Below are 17774 nucleotides of genomic sequence, written 5' to 3'. Positions count from 1 at the left end.
CTACATTCCAGAGTGTTGAAAGAGGTAGCTGTAGAGATAGTAGATGCATTGGTGATCATTTTTCAAAATGCTGTAGACTCTGGAATGGTTCCTGCAGATTGGAAGGTGGTAAATGTAACCCCACTATTTAAGAGAGGAGGGAGAGAGAAACCAGGGAACTACAGATCTGTTAGCCTGACATCAGTCACAGGGAAAATGCTAGAATCTAGAATAAAGAATGTGATAATGAGACACTTAGAAAATAATGGTAGAATTGGGCAGAATCAACATGGATTTAGGAAAGGAAAATCATGTTTAACAAACCTGTTGGAGTTTTTGAGGATATAATGAGCAGAATAGATGAGGGGGTTCCGGTGGATGTAGTATATTTAGATTTTCAGAAAACTTTTGAAAAGGTTCCACACAAGAGGTTAGTAAACAAAATTAGAGCACATGGGATTGAGGGGAATATTCTGGCATGGATTGAGAGCTGATTAATGGATAGAAAACAGAGTAGGAATAAATGGGTCTTTATCAGGTTGGCAGGCTGTGACTAGTGGGTACCACAAGAATCAGTGCCTGAGCCGAAGCTATTCACAATCTATATCAATGATTTGGATATGGAGATTAAATGTAATATTTCCAAGTTTTCAGATGACACAAAACTAGGTGGAATTGTGAGTTGTGAGAAGGATGCAAAGACATTTCAAGGAGATTTGGAGAAGCTAAGTGAGTGGGCAAGAACATGGCAGATGGGCTACAATGTGGAAAAATGTGAAGGCTTTGGAAGGAAAAACAGAAATACAGAGTATTTCTTAAATGGTGAGGGACTGGGCAGTGTTGAACTTCAAAGGGACTTGGGTGTCCTTGTTCATGAATCACTGAAAGCTAACATGCAGGTATAGCAAGCATTTAAGAAAGAAAATGTTATGTTGGCATTCATTACAAGAGAATTTGAGTAGAGGAGTAAAGATGTCTTATTGCAATTATCTAGAGCCTTGGTGAGACCGCACCCGGAGTATTGTCTGCAGTTTTGGTCTCCTTACCGAAGGAAAGATATATTTGCCTTAGATGAAGTGCAACAAAACTGGCAGATGGAGGGATTATCCTCTGAGGAAAGATTAAATGGTCTGGTCCTTTATTCTCTGGAGTTTAGAAGAATGAGAGGTGATCTCATTCAAACATAAAAAAATTCTTACAGGGCTCGACAGGGTAGATGCAGGAAGGATGTTTCCCCTGGTTGGGAAGTCTAGAACCAGGGGGACACAGTCTCAGAATAAGGGGCAGGCCATTTCGGAGTGAGATGAGGAGGAATTTCTTCACTCGGAAGGTTGCGAATCTTTGGAATTCTCTGCCTCAGAGGGCTGTGGAGGCTCAGTCGTTGAGTATGTTCAAGATTGAGATTGATAGATTTCTACATATTAAAAACATCAAGGGATATGGGGATAGTGCAGGAAAATGAGGTTGAAGATGAATGGCGGTACAAGCTCGAAGGGCTGAATGGCCTACTCCTGCTCCTATTCCTTATGTTCTTGTTGCCCACTCACTTGACGTGTCTATATCTATTTGCAGCCTCTTTGTGTCCTCCTCATAGCTTATATTCCCACCAAGCTTTGTATGGTCAGCATGCTTACATACATGACTGTGTCTCTGTATCTAATTCATTGATATAGATTGCCCAGCCCCGATCCTTGTGGCACTCCACTAGTTACAGTCTGTCAACTTAAAAATGCCCTGTTTCTCCCTACTGTTTGCTTCCTTTCTGTTAACCAATCCTCTGTCCATGCTAATATATTACCCCCAACTACAAGAGCCCCTTTCTTGTCTATGAATCTTTTGTGTGACACCTTATCGAATACCTTTTGGAAAGCCAAGTCTACCACATCTACTAGTTACCCTTTCTCTCCCCTGCCAGTTACATCCCGAAAAAACTCGAATAAATTTGTCAAACACAATTTCCTTTCATAAAACCATGTTGACTTTGTCTGATCATACTCGAGTGCATTGTTGAGACTTGCTTACTAATAGATTCCAGCACATTTCCAATGACTGATGTCAGGCTAACCGGCCTGTAGTTCCCTCTTTTCTCTCTCCTTTCTTTCTTGAATAGGGGTATTACATTTGCTAACTTCCAATCTGCTGGGGCTGTTCTAGAAACGATGGAATTTTGGAAACTCATAACCAGTACATCTGCTTTCTCTGCAGCTACCTCTTTTAGAACATAAGGACATGGACGATCAGATCCTGGGGATTTGTCAGATTTTAGTCCCTTAAATTTCTCCAGTACTTTTCCTCTGCTGGCATCAATTACTTTAATTTCTTCACTCTTAGTAGCCTCTAGGTTACCCTCCATGTAACTTGTGTCTTCCACTGTGAAGACAGACAAAAAATATTTGTTCAACAGGTAACGTCACAGAATCACAGAATTGTTACGGCACAGCAGGAGGCCATTCGGCCCATTGTGTCTGCACCAGCTCTCTGAAGGAGCAGTTCACTCAGTTCCATTCCCCTGCCTTTTCCCTGTAACCCTGCACATTCATCCCTTTCATATACCAGTCTAATTGCCTTTTGAATGTTTCAATTCACCCTGTCTCCACTACATTCTCAGACAGCGCATTCCAGATCTTAACTGCGTGAAAAAGTTTTTCCTCTTGTCTCTTTGTCTGTTGTGTGGCACTGTATCAAACGTCTTTTGAAAGTCCACGTACACCACATCAACAGCATTGTCCTCATCAACCCTCTCTTTTATCTCCTCAGAAAGCTCCAGCAAGTTAGTTAAACATGATTTTCCCTTAAGAAACCCAAGCTGGCTTTCCTTAGTCAACCTGCATTTGTCGATGCGACATTTAATTTTGTCTTGAATTATTTTTTCTCGAAGTTTCCCTACCACCAAAGTTAAACTGACTGGCCTGTAGTTGCTGGGCTTATCTTTACAGCCTTTTTTGAACAAGGGTGTGACATTTGCAATTCTCCAGTCTGCTGGCACCACCCTCGAGTCTAAGGAAGATTGAAAAATTATAGCCTGTGTCTCTGCGATTTCCGCCCCCCCTTCTGTCAGTATCCTTGGATGCACCTCATCCGATCTTAGTGCTTTATCCACTTTAAGTACAAACAGCCTATCTAATGCATCCTCTTTATCAATTTTAAACCCTTCTAATGTGTGAATTACCTCCACTTTAACCATTGCCTGTGTTGCATCTTTTTCTTCGGTAAAGACGGATGCAAAGTATCCATTTAATATCTCAGCTATGCCCTCTGCCTCCATGTGTAAATCCCCCGAATGGTCCCCACTCCTCCTTTTGCCACTCTTTTACTATTTATATAACTATAGAAAACTTTGGGATTCCCTGTAGTGTTGTTAGCTGCCAGTTTCTTCTCATGCTCTCTCTTTGCTTCTCTTATTTGCTTTTGTATTTCTCCTCTGGACCTTCTATATTCAGCCTGGTTCTCAATAGTATTTTCTACCTGGTATCTGTCATAAGCACACTTTTTCTTCTTTATCTTAATCTGTACCTCTTTTGTCATCCAGAGAGCTCTGGATTTGTTTGCCCTACCTTTCCTCTTCGAGGGAACATACCTTGACTGTGCCCAAACTATTTCTTCTTTGAAGGTAGCCATTGTTCATCTCCTGGCTTTCCTGCCAACCTTTGACTCAATTTATTTGCCCCAGCTCCATTCTTACCCCACTGAACTTAGCCTTCCCTCAGTTAATTATTCTGACTCTGGACTGTTCTTTGTCCTTTTCCATAGTCAGCCTTAACCTCATGATACAATGATCACTGTTCCCTAAGTGCTCTCCTCCTGAAACTTGATCCACTTGGCCTACCTCATTCCCAAGAACCAGATCTAGCAGTGCCTCTTTTCTCATTGGACTAGAAACATACTGGTGTACACATTCTAGGAACTCTTGCCCTTCACTGTCCTTTACACCACTACTATCCCAGTCTAAGTTTAGATAACTAAAGTCCCCCATTATAAATACACTGTAATTTTTGCACTTCTCGAATTTCCTTGCAAATTTTTTCCTCTACATCCCTTCCACCAGTTGGTGGCCTGTATACAACACCGAGCAATGTAACTGCACCTTTTTTTGTTCCTTAGCTCTCGCCAAATTGATTCTGTCCTCTACCCCTCTGGGACATTCTTTTTCTCCAGCACTGCAATGCTTTCCTTAATCAATACCGTCAGCCCTCCCCCTTTTTTCCTTTCCTATCTATCCTGAACACCTTGCATCAAGGAATATTTAACATCCAGTCCTGCCCTTCTTTGAGCCAGGTCTCTGTTGTAGCCACATCATCCCTCACCAATCTTAATAACCCCACTCCGTGCATTCACATACATACACATTAACCCTGATTTATACTTTATTACTTTCGCCCTTACTCTGACCCCGCCTAATAACTTACTATTCTCTGCTCTCTCAGTATTCTCTGCCCCTTGGTATTCCTCTCTGATATATCCTCCTGGTTCCTACACCCCTGACAAGTTACCAGTTTTGATTCCATCCAATCTGAGCTCCCTCTCAGGTTCCCATCCCCCTGACAATCTAGTTTAAACCCTCCCCAACAGCACGAGGAAATCTCCCTGTGAGGATATTCATCCCAGTCCTGCAACAATGCAAATAATGTCATGGCATCTGGAAATCCTGACAATCCAAACTGACAAATCATAGCCCAGTTTGAAACTTAGATAAATGATTTTGATTTTCTCTCCAAGGTAATTTATTTGACTCAGTATTACACTGATACATCAGTGTGGACTGTGAAAGCTTATGAATAATTGAGACAAACCAGTATAGGGTCTGTGTATCGGGCAATTTTCAGTGTTTCAGGAACATTTTCTGTCTTGAGTGACCAGACCACTTGATTGGTTTTCAACTTTCAAATTAAAGACTTGTCATGTCACAATAATTGGGAAATCAATGTGCAATAATTGCCAGCCAAGTCGAGAAATTGTCATGCTTTTTGTTGGACATGGAGCAGATCCAGTTTATAATGGACTCTGCCTGATTGGGATCTATTGTCACCACCCACACAGATACAATGATTTAATCTTTTTAAGCCTTAACTGTCAACCTTGCTCTAACTCACTGTTTAATGTGACACTGTCAGGGGTGAGATGTTTCTCAGATTGTTGATTAAAGATGGTTGTTTGATCAATGTATATTAGATGCTAATCCCAGTTCCCTATCGGAATGGAATTCACCTTCCATTGGAACACAGTGTGTAGAAATCCACTGTCATCATTTCCTCTGTTTCAATGGCGCTATCTCATGAAGTCTGGAGGCTGGCGATTGGGAGGCTGGCGATTGGGAGGCTGGTGAGAAGGCTGGTGATTGGGAGGCTGGTGATTTGTGCGGTTGGGGGGAGCCTGATGATCAGGGGGGTTTGGGAGAGAGGGGGAGGTTTGTGATCAGGAGAGTTGTGGGAGCTGGGGGGAGGTTTGTGATTGGGAGGTGGTGACAGGGTGGCTGGAGATCAGGCTGAGAGAGGCCAATGGCCTCCTTGAGGGGTGGTAGGTGTCCCCCACATGTATGACAAAGGAGCCATTTGTCTTGTGGAGCTGACAGCTTCAATGGAACAGGAAGTTTGATGGGGTGTAAAGTGAGCGGCTGATTTGATACTGCCCACTTTCTGCTATTGTCTGACAGGAATTTCTGCCTCATAAACACTGTGGAATTAATTCCCTTTTAACAGAGTTTTACTTGTGTTGACCTGTAGTTTTGTGACTGACATATCTGGCAGACATGTTGATAAAGCTGCATTTTCATTATCTTTCCCAGGACATGAGTGTTTTTAACTTTTTGTTAATCTTCCTCAGCAGACAATCCTCAGACCAAAATAAAACAGCAAACAGTCCATGACAATGTTCATTTATCTCCTGCTTTCATCCTTTTATAACTGGTTTTTCAGCACTTAGCATAAAGCAAACTCTCCTTATGTAATTGCAAAATACTGGAAATCTGTAATAGAAAATGCTGGAATTACTCAACTCTGTTTCTCTTTCCACAGATGTTAACGTTTCAGGTCAAAGATCTTTCTTCAGAACTTTATATAGATTTTATCACTTTCAGTTTGGGGCTCTGTGTCCAGCTTTGTCCTTGCCACACTTTTCACATTCCTTGGCAATTTCACCACCTAATTTCTTTAGTTTCAATCCAACCCACTCCCTGCCCCCTTCTGCTCAGTGACACACTGTTACTTACCATCCTCAATGACTGTGCTACATACAGTTCAGGAAAAGATCCCCGGGACAATATGGTGGTTTCTCTGAGGGAGACAGAATACTAATAGAACTGTATAATATTTACAAGCCATGGAAAATTAAAATGTGAATAAGCAATTTAAAATAAGTCCAGAAATCTATCAAATTAATAAGATCAATTTCATAAGATCATAAGAACTAGGAGCAGGAGTAGGCCGTCCGGCCCCTCGAGCCTGCTCCGCCATTCAATAAGATCATGGCTGATCTTTTCGTGGACTCAGATCCACTTACCCGCACTCCCACCATGTCCCTTAATTCCTTTATTGTTCAAAAAGATATCTACCTTAGCTTTAAAGACGTTTACTGAAGAAGCGTCAACTACTTCACTGGGCAAGGAATTCCATAGATTAACAACTCTCTGGGTGAAGAAGTTCCTTCTTAATTCAGTCCTAAATTTGCTCCCTCTAATCTTGAGGCTATGCCCTCTTGTCCCAGCTTCACCTGCCAGTGGAAACATCCTCTCTACTTGTATCTTATCTATTCCCTTCATGATTTTATATGTTTCTATAAGATCCCCCCTCATTCTTCTGAACTCCAATGAATATAATCCCAATCTACTCAGTCTCTCCTCATAAGCCAACCCCCTCAACTCCGTAATCAACCTAGTGAACCTCCTCTGCACCCTCTCCAGTGCCAGTATATCCTTTCTCAAGTAAGGAGACCAAAACTGCACACAGTACTCCAGGTACGGCCTCACCAGTACCTTATACAGCTGCAACATAACCTCTCTGCTTTTAAACTCAATTCCTTTAGCAATGAAGGGCAAAATTCCATTTGCCTTCCTAATTACTTGCTGTACCTGCAGACCAACCTTCTGCGATTCATGCACAAGGACACCTAGGTCCCTCTGCAATGCAGCATGCTGCAACTTTTTACCATTCAAGTAATTATCCTTTTTCCTGTTACTCCTACCGAAATGAATGACTTCACATTTATTAACATTGTATTCCATCTGCCAGACCTTTGCCCACTCACTCAATGTATCTATGTTCCTCTGCAAAGTTTCACAGTCATCTGCACACTTTGCTCTGCCACTCATCTTAGTGTCATCTGCAAACTTTGACACCCTACACGTGGTCCCCAACTCCAAATCATCTGTATAAATTGTAAATAATTGCGGTCCCAACACCGATCCCTGAGGCACACCACTAGTGACTGATTGCCAGCCAGAATAGCACTCATTTATCCCCACTCTCTGCTTCCTGTTAGTCAACCAATCCTCTATCCATGCTAATACTTTACCCCTGACGCCATGCATCCTTATCTTATGTCGCAGCCTCTTGTGCGGCACCTTGTCGAAGGCCTTTTGGAAATCTAGGTACACCACATCCACTGGGTCCCCATTGTCCACCTTGATCGTAATGTCATCATAGAATTCCAAAAGATTTGTCAAGCATGACCTGCCCTTCATGAACCCATGCTGCGTCTGCCCAACGGGACAATTTCTATCGAGATGCCCTGCTATTTCTTCCTTGATAATAGACTCAAGCATCTTCCCCACTACAGAGGTTAAGCTAATCGGTCTATAATTCCCCATCTTTTGTCTACCTCCTTTTTTAAACAGTGGCGTCACATCTGCTGTTTTCCAATCAGCTGGGGCTACCCCAGAGTCCAGCGAATTTTGGAAAATTACCGTCAGTGCACCTGCTATTTCTCCCGCCATCTCTTTTATTATCCTGGGATGCATTCCATCAGGGCCAGGAGACTTATCAATCCTTATGGTATTTGATGGTATTAAGTCAGAAGCAATAACTTATTGAGTTCATATTGTTTTACAAGTACAGTTCTGGAGGACTTGTATATTGTACTATATATTTTAAATGATCAGCTACTTTGAAAGTATTTTTCCTTTTGTAGATTACATGAATAATTGATTTTTATTTTGAAATGTTGTTCACCAGGTAAATTCCTCGTACTTGGACCTGATCATCCTGTTGTAGCCATTGTGGGTGAAGATGCTCTATTGGAATGTCAGCTTGTGCCAGATCTATTCATCAGTAACATGGTGGTGCAGTGGCTTAAATCAGGTCTCGATTCACCAGTACACGTGTACAGAAATGGAGAGGATGATATTGTCGTTCAACACAAGAATTACAGAGGAAGGACTGAACTGATTAGAGAGGAACTGACTAAAGGAATCATTTCTCTTAGAATAAAGGACACAACAGTATCTGATGAAGGGGACTATACATGTTTAGTTGATGACAGAACTGATTCAGCAGAAGCTGCAGTTATACTGGAAGTTGCAGGTTAGTAAATATCTACCAACACATTAACAACTTGTAGAAGTGATGTGTTTAAACTCCTGTTTAAATTGCAAATAGATTAAAATAGGTTTCTTTAGCACTTGGTGCAATATTCATGATAATGAATAATTCATGTTAATGTTAATTTCATATTCCTATGCTCCCAGTCATGAAGCTGCACTCGGGAGATGTGGGAGATGAACAGGCCGATTCTCGACCCACAGATCTTTGAGCACATGGGGCAGGATGTCCCACGAGGTAGCGGGATCCGGAGTGCAGGATTTTCTTCCTTTTCGTTCCTTCTCTGTCACCACTCTGCCTCATCAATAAGACTTTTTATTTGGACTCAAAGCATGATGCAGCTTGATGAACAAGTTGTCGCCAGTTTGAACAATTGGTAAAGCTCCTCCCAGTCATCAATGTCAATGCTGACACACTTCATGGAGAACTTCAGAGTGTCTTTGAAGCATTTGCTTTGTCCTCCCCGGAACATTGGCCATTTGAGAGTTGAAAACAGGAGCTGGAGGGTAGACGGTTTTCGGCCATCCAGACATAGTGTCCAATCCATTGAGGTGATTTTGCAGGAGTTTTACCTGAATGCTTGTGGTGCTGGCTTCAAGAAGGACACAAGCTTTTGTTCGACAATCCTCCCATTGAACCCGAGGATGTGGTAGAGACATTACTGATAGAATTTCTCTGGTGCTCTTGTGTGTCACTGAAACACAGTCCAGATCTCACTACAGTACTGGAGTGTGGTGATGACACTGCTCTTTACACTGGGACTTTTGTTGACTTGCGGAGGTCTTTGTTGTCAAACACTCGCTGCTGTCGTTTGTAGAAGGCTGAGCTGGTGCGGTATTGGATCTCCTCGGCAGTGTGGTCTTTTGAGAGAGGTAGCTGTAAAGGTATGGGACCTGCTCAACATAATCCAGAGTGTCTCCATCAACATATATGGGAGGTGGAGTATTTAGCCGACCAGGTGTGGGTCGATATGAGTTTTGGCAACATTCAAGGACAGGCCGAGTCTCTTGTATGTAGAATTGAAGAGATCGAGAGCAGCTGGCAAATCTGGTGCAGAGTGGGTAGTGATACTGCAGTCATCCACAAACTGTAGATCATGTATGTCTGTGGTGGTCAGTTTAGTTTTGGCACAGAGATAACTGAGGTGAAAGAGTTTTCCATCTAGGCGGTATTTAATCATCACACCAGAGGGCAGTTGATCTTTGATCAGGTGAATAGTCACTGTCAGGTAGGTTGTAAATTGTACGGGGTCTGTCACATAGCCTTGTATGACCCCGGTCTGGATTTTGAAGGTGTCTGTTTCAGAACTCCCACACAAGACAGTTATATCATCATGGAGCAATTGCAGGATTGTGATGAAGCTTCTTGGACATCCAAATCTTTGAAGCACAATTCACAGAGCCTTGTGATTTACTGACTCAACTGACTCAGATCGATGAATACACTGAAGAGTTCCTGGGGTTCTCGACATTTTTCTTGGATTTTTCTGGCAACAAAGACCATGTCGGATGTTCCTCTGGAAGGTCTAAAGCCACATTGTGTCTGGGAGGATTTCCTCAGCCACAGGAAGTAGGTGATTCTGGAGAATACGTGTCAGGATTTTCCCTGCTATGGACAAGTGGGAAATACCTCGATAGTTTGCACAACATGATTTATCGTTGTGGGGTGGGGAGGTGGTGCTTGGTGGCGAGGGAGGGTGAGTCCATTTTACTCCCAAATCCATAGGATGAATGCATGGAGTCTTGATCTGAGCAAAAGCCCACCAGTCAATTAGAATATCATTGGGGCCGCAAGCCAAGAGTGACTTGGTTCCTGCACTACTGACTGAGCTGGCCAAGTCCTGAAGAACATATCTGCCAGACTGGGCCTGCAGCAGGTGGTGAGAGAACCAACACAAGGGAAGAGCCCACCTGTCCTGGTCCTCACCAACCTCCTGGTTGGCAACTGCATCTGACCATGACAGCATTGGTAGGACTGACCTACAGGACCTGCAGAGTCCTTGTGGAGATTAAGTCCTGTCTTCACACTGACGATACCCTCCATCGTGTTGTGTGGCTCCACCACCATGCTAAATAGGATGGATTCAGAACAGATCTAGTAGCTCAAAACTGGGCATCCAGGAGGCACTGTGGGCCATCAGCAGCAGCAGAACTGGATTCAGTCACAATCTGTAACTTCATGGCCCAGCATGTTCCTCACTCTACCATTACCATCAAGGACCAATCCTGGTTCAATGAGGAGTGTAGCAGAACCTGCAAGGTGCAGTTCAAAGGTATACTGAGAAATGAGGTGTCAACCTGGTGAAGCTACAGCACAGGACTATGTGCATGATAAAGAGTGGAAGCAGGTTGCAGTAGACAGAGCTAAGCGATCCCATGACCAACAGATCAGATCAAAGCTTTGCCTCATCCAGTCATGAATGGTGGTGGACAGTTAAAAACAGGAGCAGGAGGTTCCACAAACATTCCCATCCTCAAGGATGGCAGAGCCAAGTATCTCAGTGCAAAAGACAGGGCTGAAGTGTTTGTAACTATCTTCAGCCATAAATACTGATGGATGATCCTTCTTGGCCTCCTGCTGAAGTCCCCAGCATCATCGATGCCAGTCAGCCATTTCAACTCACTCCACGTGATATCAAGGATCACCTGAGTGACTGAATACAGTAAAGACTATGGGCCCCAACAACATCCCAGATGTAGTGCTCCAGAACTAGCCATACCTCGAGATAAGCTGTTCCAGTACAGCTACAACTGACATCTACTCAACAATATGGAAAACTGTCCAGGTATGTCCAGACTACAAAAAAACAGGACAAATTCAATCTGACCAATCAGTGACCCATCAGTCTCCTCTCAATCATCAGCAAAGTGATGGAAGGTGTTGGCGACAATGTTATCAAGCAGCACTTACACAGTAATAACCTGCACACTAATGCTTAGTTTGGTTCCGCTCGGAAAACCAGCACGGATTTGTTAAAGGCAACTCATGTTTAATTCACATGCTGGAGTTTTTTGAAGAGGTAACACAGAGAGAGTTAATGAGGGCAATGCAGTTGATGTGGTGCACACGGACTTCCAAAAGGTGTTTGATACAGTACTGCACAACTGATTTGTGAGCAAAATTATAACTCATGGAATAAAAGGGACAGTGGCATAATGGATAGGAAATTGGCTGAGTGACAAGAAACAGAGTGTCGTAGTTAACATACATTCTTCATCCTGGAGGAAGGTTTGTAGTGGAGTTCCCCAGGGGTCAGTGTTGGGACCCTTGCTTTTCCTGATATATATTAATGACCTAGACACAGGGCACAATTTCAAAGTTTGTGGATGTTATGAAACTTGGAAGCATTGTGAACTGTGAGGAGGATAGTGTAGAACTTCAAAAGGACATAGACAAGTTGGTGGAATGGGCAGACAGGTGGCAGATGAAGTTCAATGCAGAAAAATGTGAAGTGATTCATTTTGGTAGGAAGAACATGGAGAGACAATATAAAATAAAGAGTACAATTCTAAAAGGGGTGCAGGAGCAGAGGGACCTGGATGGATATGTACATAAGACATTGAAGGTGACAGGCCAGGTTGAGAGAGCAGTCAATAAAGCATTTAGTATCCTGAACTTTATTAGATTAGATTAGATTAGAGATACAGCACTGAAACAGGCCCTTCGGCCCACCGAGTCTGTGCCGACCATCAACCACCCATTTATACTAATTCTACACTAATCCCATATTCCTACCAAACATCCCCATCTGTCCCTTTATTTCCCTACCACCTACCTATACTAGTGACAATTTATAACGGCCAATTTACCTGCCAACCTGCAAGTCTTTTTTGGCTTGTGGGAGGAAACCGGAGCACCCGGAGAAAACCCACGCAGACACAGGGAGAACTTGCAAACTCCACACAGGCAGTACCCAGAATCGAACCCGGGTCCCTGGAGCTGTGAGGCTGCAGTGCTAACCACTGCGCCACTGTGCCGCTATTAATGGGGGTATCGAGTGCAAGAGCAAGGAATTTATGTTGATCTTGTATCAGACACTAGTTCAGCCTCAGCTGGAGTATTACGTCCAGTTCTGGGTGCCGCATTTTAGGAAATAAATGAAGGTATTGATATGAGCACAGAAAAGATTCACGAGAATGGTTCCAGGGATGAGGAACTTCAGTTATGAAGACAGGTTGAAGAAGTTGAGATTGTTTTCCTTGGCGCAGAGATGGCTGAGAGGAGATTTGACAGAGGTATTGAAAATCATGAGGGGTCTGTTCAGAGTGGAGAGAGACAGACTGTTCCAACTCGTGAAAGAATCACGAACAAAAGGGCACAGATTTGCAAAGGAAGCAAAAGCGACATGAGGACAAAGTTCTTCATGCAGTGAGTGAAGATCTGGAATGCACAGCCTGAGAGTGTGGTGGAGGCAGGTTCAATCGAGGCATTCAAAAGGGAATTAAACTATTATCTGAAAGGGAAGAATGTGCAGTGTTTCGGGGAGAAGTCCGGGGAATGACATTAGGTGAATTGCTCATTCGGAGAGCTGGTACAGACATGATAGGCCGAATGGCCTCCTTCTGCACTGTAACAATTCTGTGATTCTGTGACTATTTAACTCCAGAACTCATTACAGTCTTGGTCCAAACATGAACAAAAGAGCTGAATTCCAGAGGTGAGGTGAGAGTGACTGCCCTTCACATCAACACAGTATTTACCAAGTGTGGTATCGAGGAACCCTGGAAATATTAAAGTCAGTGAGAATCGGGGGAAAACTCTTCACCGGTCACAGGCTTCCCCAGCATAAAAGAAGCTGGTTGTGGTTGCTGGAGGTCAATCACTTCAGCTCCAGGACCTCACTGCAGGAGTTCCTCAGGGTAGTGTCCAAGATACAACCATCCTCACTGCCTCATCAATGACCTTCCCTCCATCATAATGTCAGAAGTGGGGATGTTCGCTGATGATTGCACCATTTGCAACTCTTCAGATACTGAAGCAGTCCGTGTCCAGATGCAGCAAGACTTGGACAACATTTAGCTTGGGCTGATAATTGGCAAGTAACATTTGTGCCACACAAGTGCCAGGCAATGACCATCTCCAACTTCCCTGACACCCAATCATATTACCATCACTGAATCTTCCACCATCAACACCCTGGGGGTTACCATTGACCAGAAGCTCAAGTGCACTGGCTATATAAATACTGTGGCTACAAAAGCAGACTAGAGGCTGGTAATTCTGCAGCAAGTAACTCACCTCCTGACTCCTCAAAGCCTGTCCATCATCTACAAGGCACAACTCAGGACTGTGATGGAAAAACCTCCACTTGCCTGGATCCAACAATACTCAATAAACTCGACATCATCCAGGACAAAGCAGCCTGTTTGATGAGCAGCCCATCCAGCACCTTAAACATTCACTCCCTCCAGCGCTGGAGCACTGGAGCACAGTGGCAGCAGTGTATGCCATGTACAAGATGCACTGTACCCACTCACAAAGCCTCCTTTGACAGCACCTTCCAAACCTGTGACCTCTGCCACCTAGAAGGACAAGGGCAGCAGATGCATGGGAACACCAGCACCTGCAAGTTCACCTCCAAGTCTCACACCATCCTGACCTGGAACTATATCACTGTTCGTTCACTGTCACTGGGTCAAAATCCTGGAACTCCCTTCCGAACAGCACTGTGGGTACACCTACACCAGATGGACTGTCGCGGTTAAAGACGGTGACTCACCACCAGCTTCTCGACGGCAATTAGGGATGGGCAATAAATGCTGTCCTTGCCAGCGATGGCCATAACCCATTAACAAATAAATAAAACTCTCAGTGAAGGGAATGCCCATTCCTTACAATGCTACATGGGAACTCTCCACATTGGTTTCTGGGTCAGTCCTCTCTTCAGGATATAACACTGGACATCAGCCTAAATAACAATGGAAGTCTGCAGAAAGGTAAAACAATGTTGGCCCCATTCTATCTGGTGCAAGGTACTTGTCACTACATTAAACAAACTGAGTGGTTTACATTCAGGAGCATGCCGGTCCTACCCAATATCTCATTATACAATATTGTAACCCAGAGGTTTACCAGTAGAAACCCTTGTGATCTGAACTAGTTAACATGTTTTTCCCACCTGTTCTCCCATGTGCTTCTCTAATCTTGGGTGACAGAAAAAAATCCACTAAATTTAATCTGGCCTCTCCTCTAAAAATGAGCTGAAAAGAAATAATGAACTACCTCGATTTTTTGTGGACTGACTGATGTGTTTTCACATCCCTTTCTCTCTTTCTAACGTTTCAGTAAAGAATCTGACTGCCTGCAAATTAACTTTCAGCTCTGGACCAAGGGCTGTGTTTTCTATCCTCTGTTCAATATTTGACAGACTCCTGAACATGGGTTCATCCTTCATTCTGGCCCCAGGGAGCAGACTTGCCTGCAGGCCTGTTCACTAAACTGACTATCTCTGATCCTCCTTTGAGGTGTGGGTAGAAAGGGAACATTTCTTGCTCTTTTCCAAACAGAATGGAGGTCATCCTGACTAATGGGTCTGTGATTGGACAGTTGACCTTCATTGAATTAGTTTGCAGTTTGCTGAGTTCACATTCCACACACTGACTTGTGTGGCTTCAATCCCCATTCTTCAATGCCTGCAGCTTTACATAGAATCAGAGAATGGTTACAGCACAGAAAGAGGCCATTTGGCCTGTCGAGTCTGTGCCAGCTCTCTGCAAGAACAATTCAGCCAGTTCCACACCCCGCTCTTTCCCCATAATCCTGCACAGTTTTTATCTTCAGCTACTTATCCAATTTCCTTTTGAAGGCCTCGATTGAATTTGCTTCCACCAAACTGTCAGGCAGTGCATTCCAGACCCCAACTACTCACTGTGTTAAAAAACTATATGAATTTACTTTTTGTTGAGACACAACTTTTAAATCAAATTCAAACCCAAAGTCCTTTCACTGAAGAAAAATAAATGATAAAAACTCTCAATGTGGCAGCAGCATTTCCTCAGAATGACACTGAATCATCATCTTAGAAATTGTGCTTAAAGTCTGGAGTTGAACCCTCAACCCTCTCAGGAGTTTAAACTTGTGCTCTTTGGAAACCATCAGCCACGTTTAGTTCAGTCTTTGTTATTTTAATATCTTTCATGTGGTTCAGTGAAGAGTGCAGGAGGGCATGCCAGGAGCAGCACCAGGCAGACCTCAAAATGAGGTGTCAACCTGGTGAAGCTACAACACTGGACTATCTGCGTGCCAAACTGCATAAGCAGCATGTGATAGACAGAGATAAGCGATCCCACAACCAATGGATCAGATCTAAGCTCTGCAGTCCTGTTCCATCCAGCCATGAATGGTGGTGGACAATTAAACAACTAAATGGAGGCAGTGGCTCAATGATGGGGGAGCCCAGCACATCAGTGCGAAAGATAAGGCTGAAGAATTTGCAACAATCTTCAGCCAGAAGTGCCAGGTGGATGATCCATCTCGGCCCCCTCCTGCAGTCTCCAGCGTCACAGATGCCAGACTTCAGCCAATTCAATTCACTCCGCATGATATCAAGAAATGACTGAAGGCACTGGATACTGCAAAGGCTATGGGCCCTGATAATCCGGCAATAGTGCTGAAGACATGTGCTCCAGAACTTGTCGCGCCCCTAGCCAAGCTGTTCCAGTACAGCTACAACACTGGCATCTACCCTGCAATGTGGAAAATTGCCCAGGTATGTCCTGTACACAAAAAGCAGGACAAGTCCAGCCCGGTTAATTACCGCCCCATCAGCCTACTCTCAATCATCAGTAAAGTGATGGAAGGTGTCATCAACAGTTCTATCAAGTGGCACTTGCTTTGCGATAACCTGCTCAGTGACGCTCAGTTTGGATTCTGCCAGGGCCACTCAGCTCCTGACCTCATTACAGCCTTGGTTCAAACATGGACAAAAGAGCAGAACTCCAGAGGTGAGGTGAGAGTGACTGCCCTTGACATCAAGGCAGCATTTGACCGAGTATGGCATCAAGGAGCCCTAGCAAAACTGAGGTCAATGGGAATCAGGGGGAAAACTCTCCACTGGTTGGAGTCATACCTAGCGCAAAGGAAGATGTAAGTGGTTGTTGGAGGTCAATCATCTCAGCTCCAGGACATCACTGCAGGAGCTCCTCAGGGTAGTGTCCTCGGCTCAACCATCTTCAGCTGCTTCATCAATGACCTTCCTTCAATCATAAGGTCAGAAGTGGGGTTGTTCGCTAATAATTGCACAATGTTCAGCACCATTTACAACTCCTCAGATACTGAAGCAGTCTGTGTAGAAATGCAGCAAGACCTGGAAAATATCCAGGCTTGGGTTGTTAAGTGGCAAGTAACTTTTGTGCCACACAAGTGCCAGGCAATGACCATCTCCAACAAGAGACAATCTAACCATCTCCCCTTGACATTCAATGGCATTACCATCACTGAATCCCCCACTATCAACATCCTCGGGGCTGCCATTGACCAGAAACTGAACTGGAGTAGCCATATAAATACCGTGGCTACAAGAGCAGGTCAGAGGCTAGGAATCCTGCAGTGTGTAACTCACCTCCTGACTCCCCAAAACCTGTCCACCATCTACAAAGCACAAGTCAGGAGTGTGATGGAATACTTATCTGGATGGGTGCAGCTCCAACAACACTCGAAGCTCAACACCATCCAGGACAAAGCAGCCCACTTGACTGGCACCCCATCCACAACCATTCACTCCCTCCACCACTGACGCACAGTGGCAACAGTGTGTACCATCTAGAAGATGCACTGCAGCAATGCACCAAGGCTCCTTAGACAGCACCTTCCAAACCTGTGACCTCTACCAACTAGAAGGACAAGGGCAGCAAATGCATGTGAACACCACCACCTGCAAGTTCCCCTCCAAGTCACACACCATCCTGACTTGGAACTATATTGTCGTTCCTTTACTGTCGCTGGGTCAAAATCCTGGAACTCCCTTCCTAACAGCACTGTGGGTGTACCAACACCTACATCAGCGGTTCAAGAATGCAGCTCACCACCGCATTCTCAAGGGCAATTCGGGATGGGCAATAAATGCTGGCTTGGCCAGCGACGCCCACATCCCATGAATGAACATTAAAAAAAATTGAGATTACAGGCAGGGATTTTCATCTGTGGTTTGATCCTGGTAGAATCGTGGCAGGGTGTGCACTGTGCTGATCCACTGCTAACCCTGGTGAAATTTCCAGGGTTAACCTTCTGTAAATGTGTTATACAGGATTCCTGCCTGTGCTTGGG

The 17774-nt window shown here is 44.2% G+C and overlaps 1 protein-coding gene across 1 annotated transcript in view; it reads left to right on the top strand.

The window, feature by feature from the left end:
* Nucleotides 1–17774, top strand: part of LOC137362541 (butyrophilin subfamily 3 member A3-like) — a 156130-nt gene that overhangs the window by 43999 nt on the left and 94357 nt on the right. Inside the window, exon 3 of the mRNA XM_068026929.1 lies at nucleotides 8145–8492. Within this exon, the coding sequence (XP_067883030.1) occupies nucleotides 8145–8492 (348 nt within the window). The remainder of the gene's footprint in view (nucleotides 1–8144; nucleotides 8493–17774) is intronic.

The sequence above is a fragment of the Heterodontus francisci genome, unplaced genomic scaffold (assembly GCF_036365525.1).
Source record: "Heterodontus francisci isolate sHetFra1 unplaced genomic scaffold, sHetFra1.hap1 HAP1_SCAFFOLD_631, whole genome shotgun sequence".
Classification (NCBI taxonomy): domain Eukaryota; kingdom Metazoa; phylum Chordata; class Chondrichthyes; order Heterodontiformes; family Heterodontidae; genus Heterodontus; species Heterodontus francisci.
The sequence above is the reverse complement of the archived record's forward strand: the minus strand, read 5'-3'. Positions and strand labels throughout refer to the sequence as shown.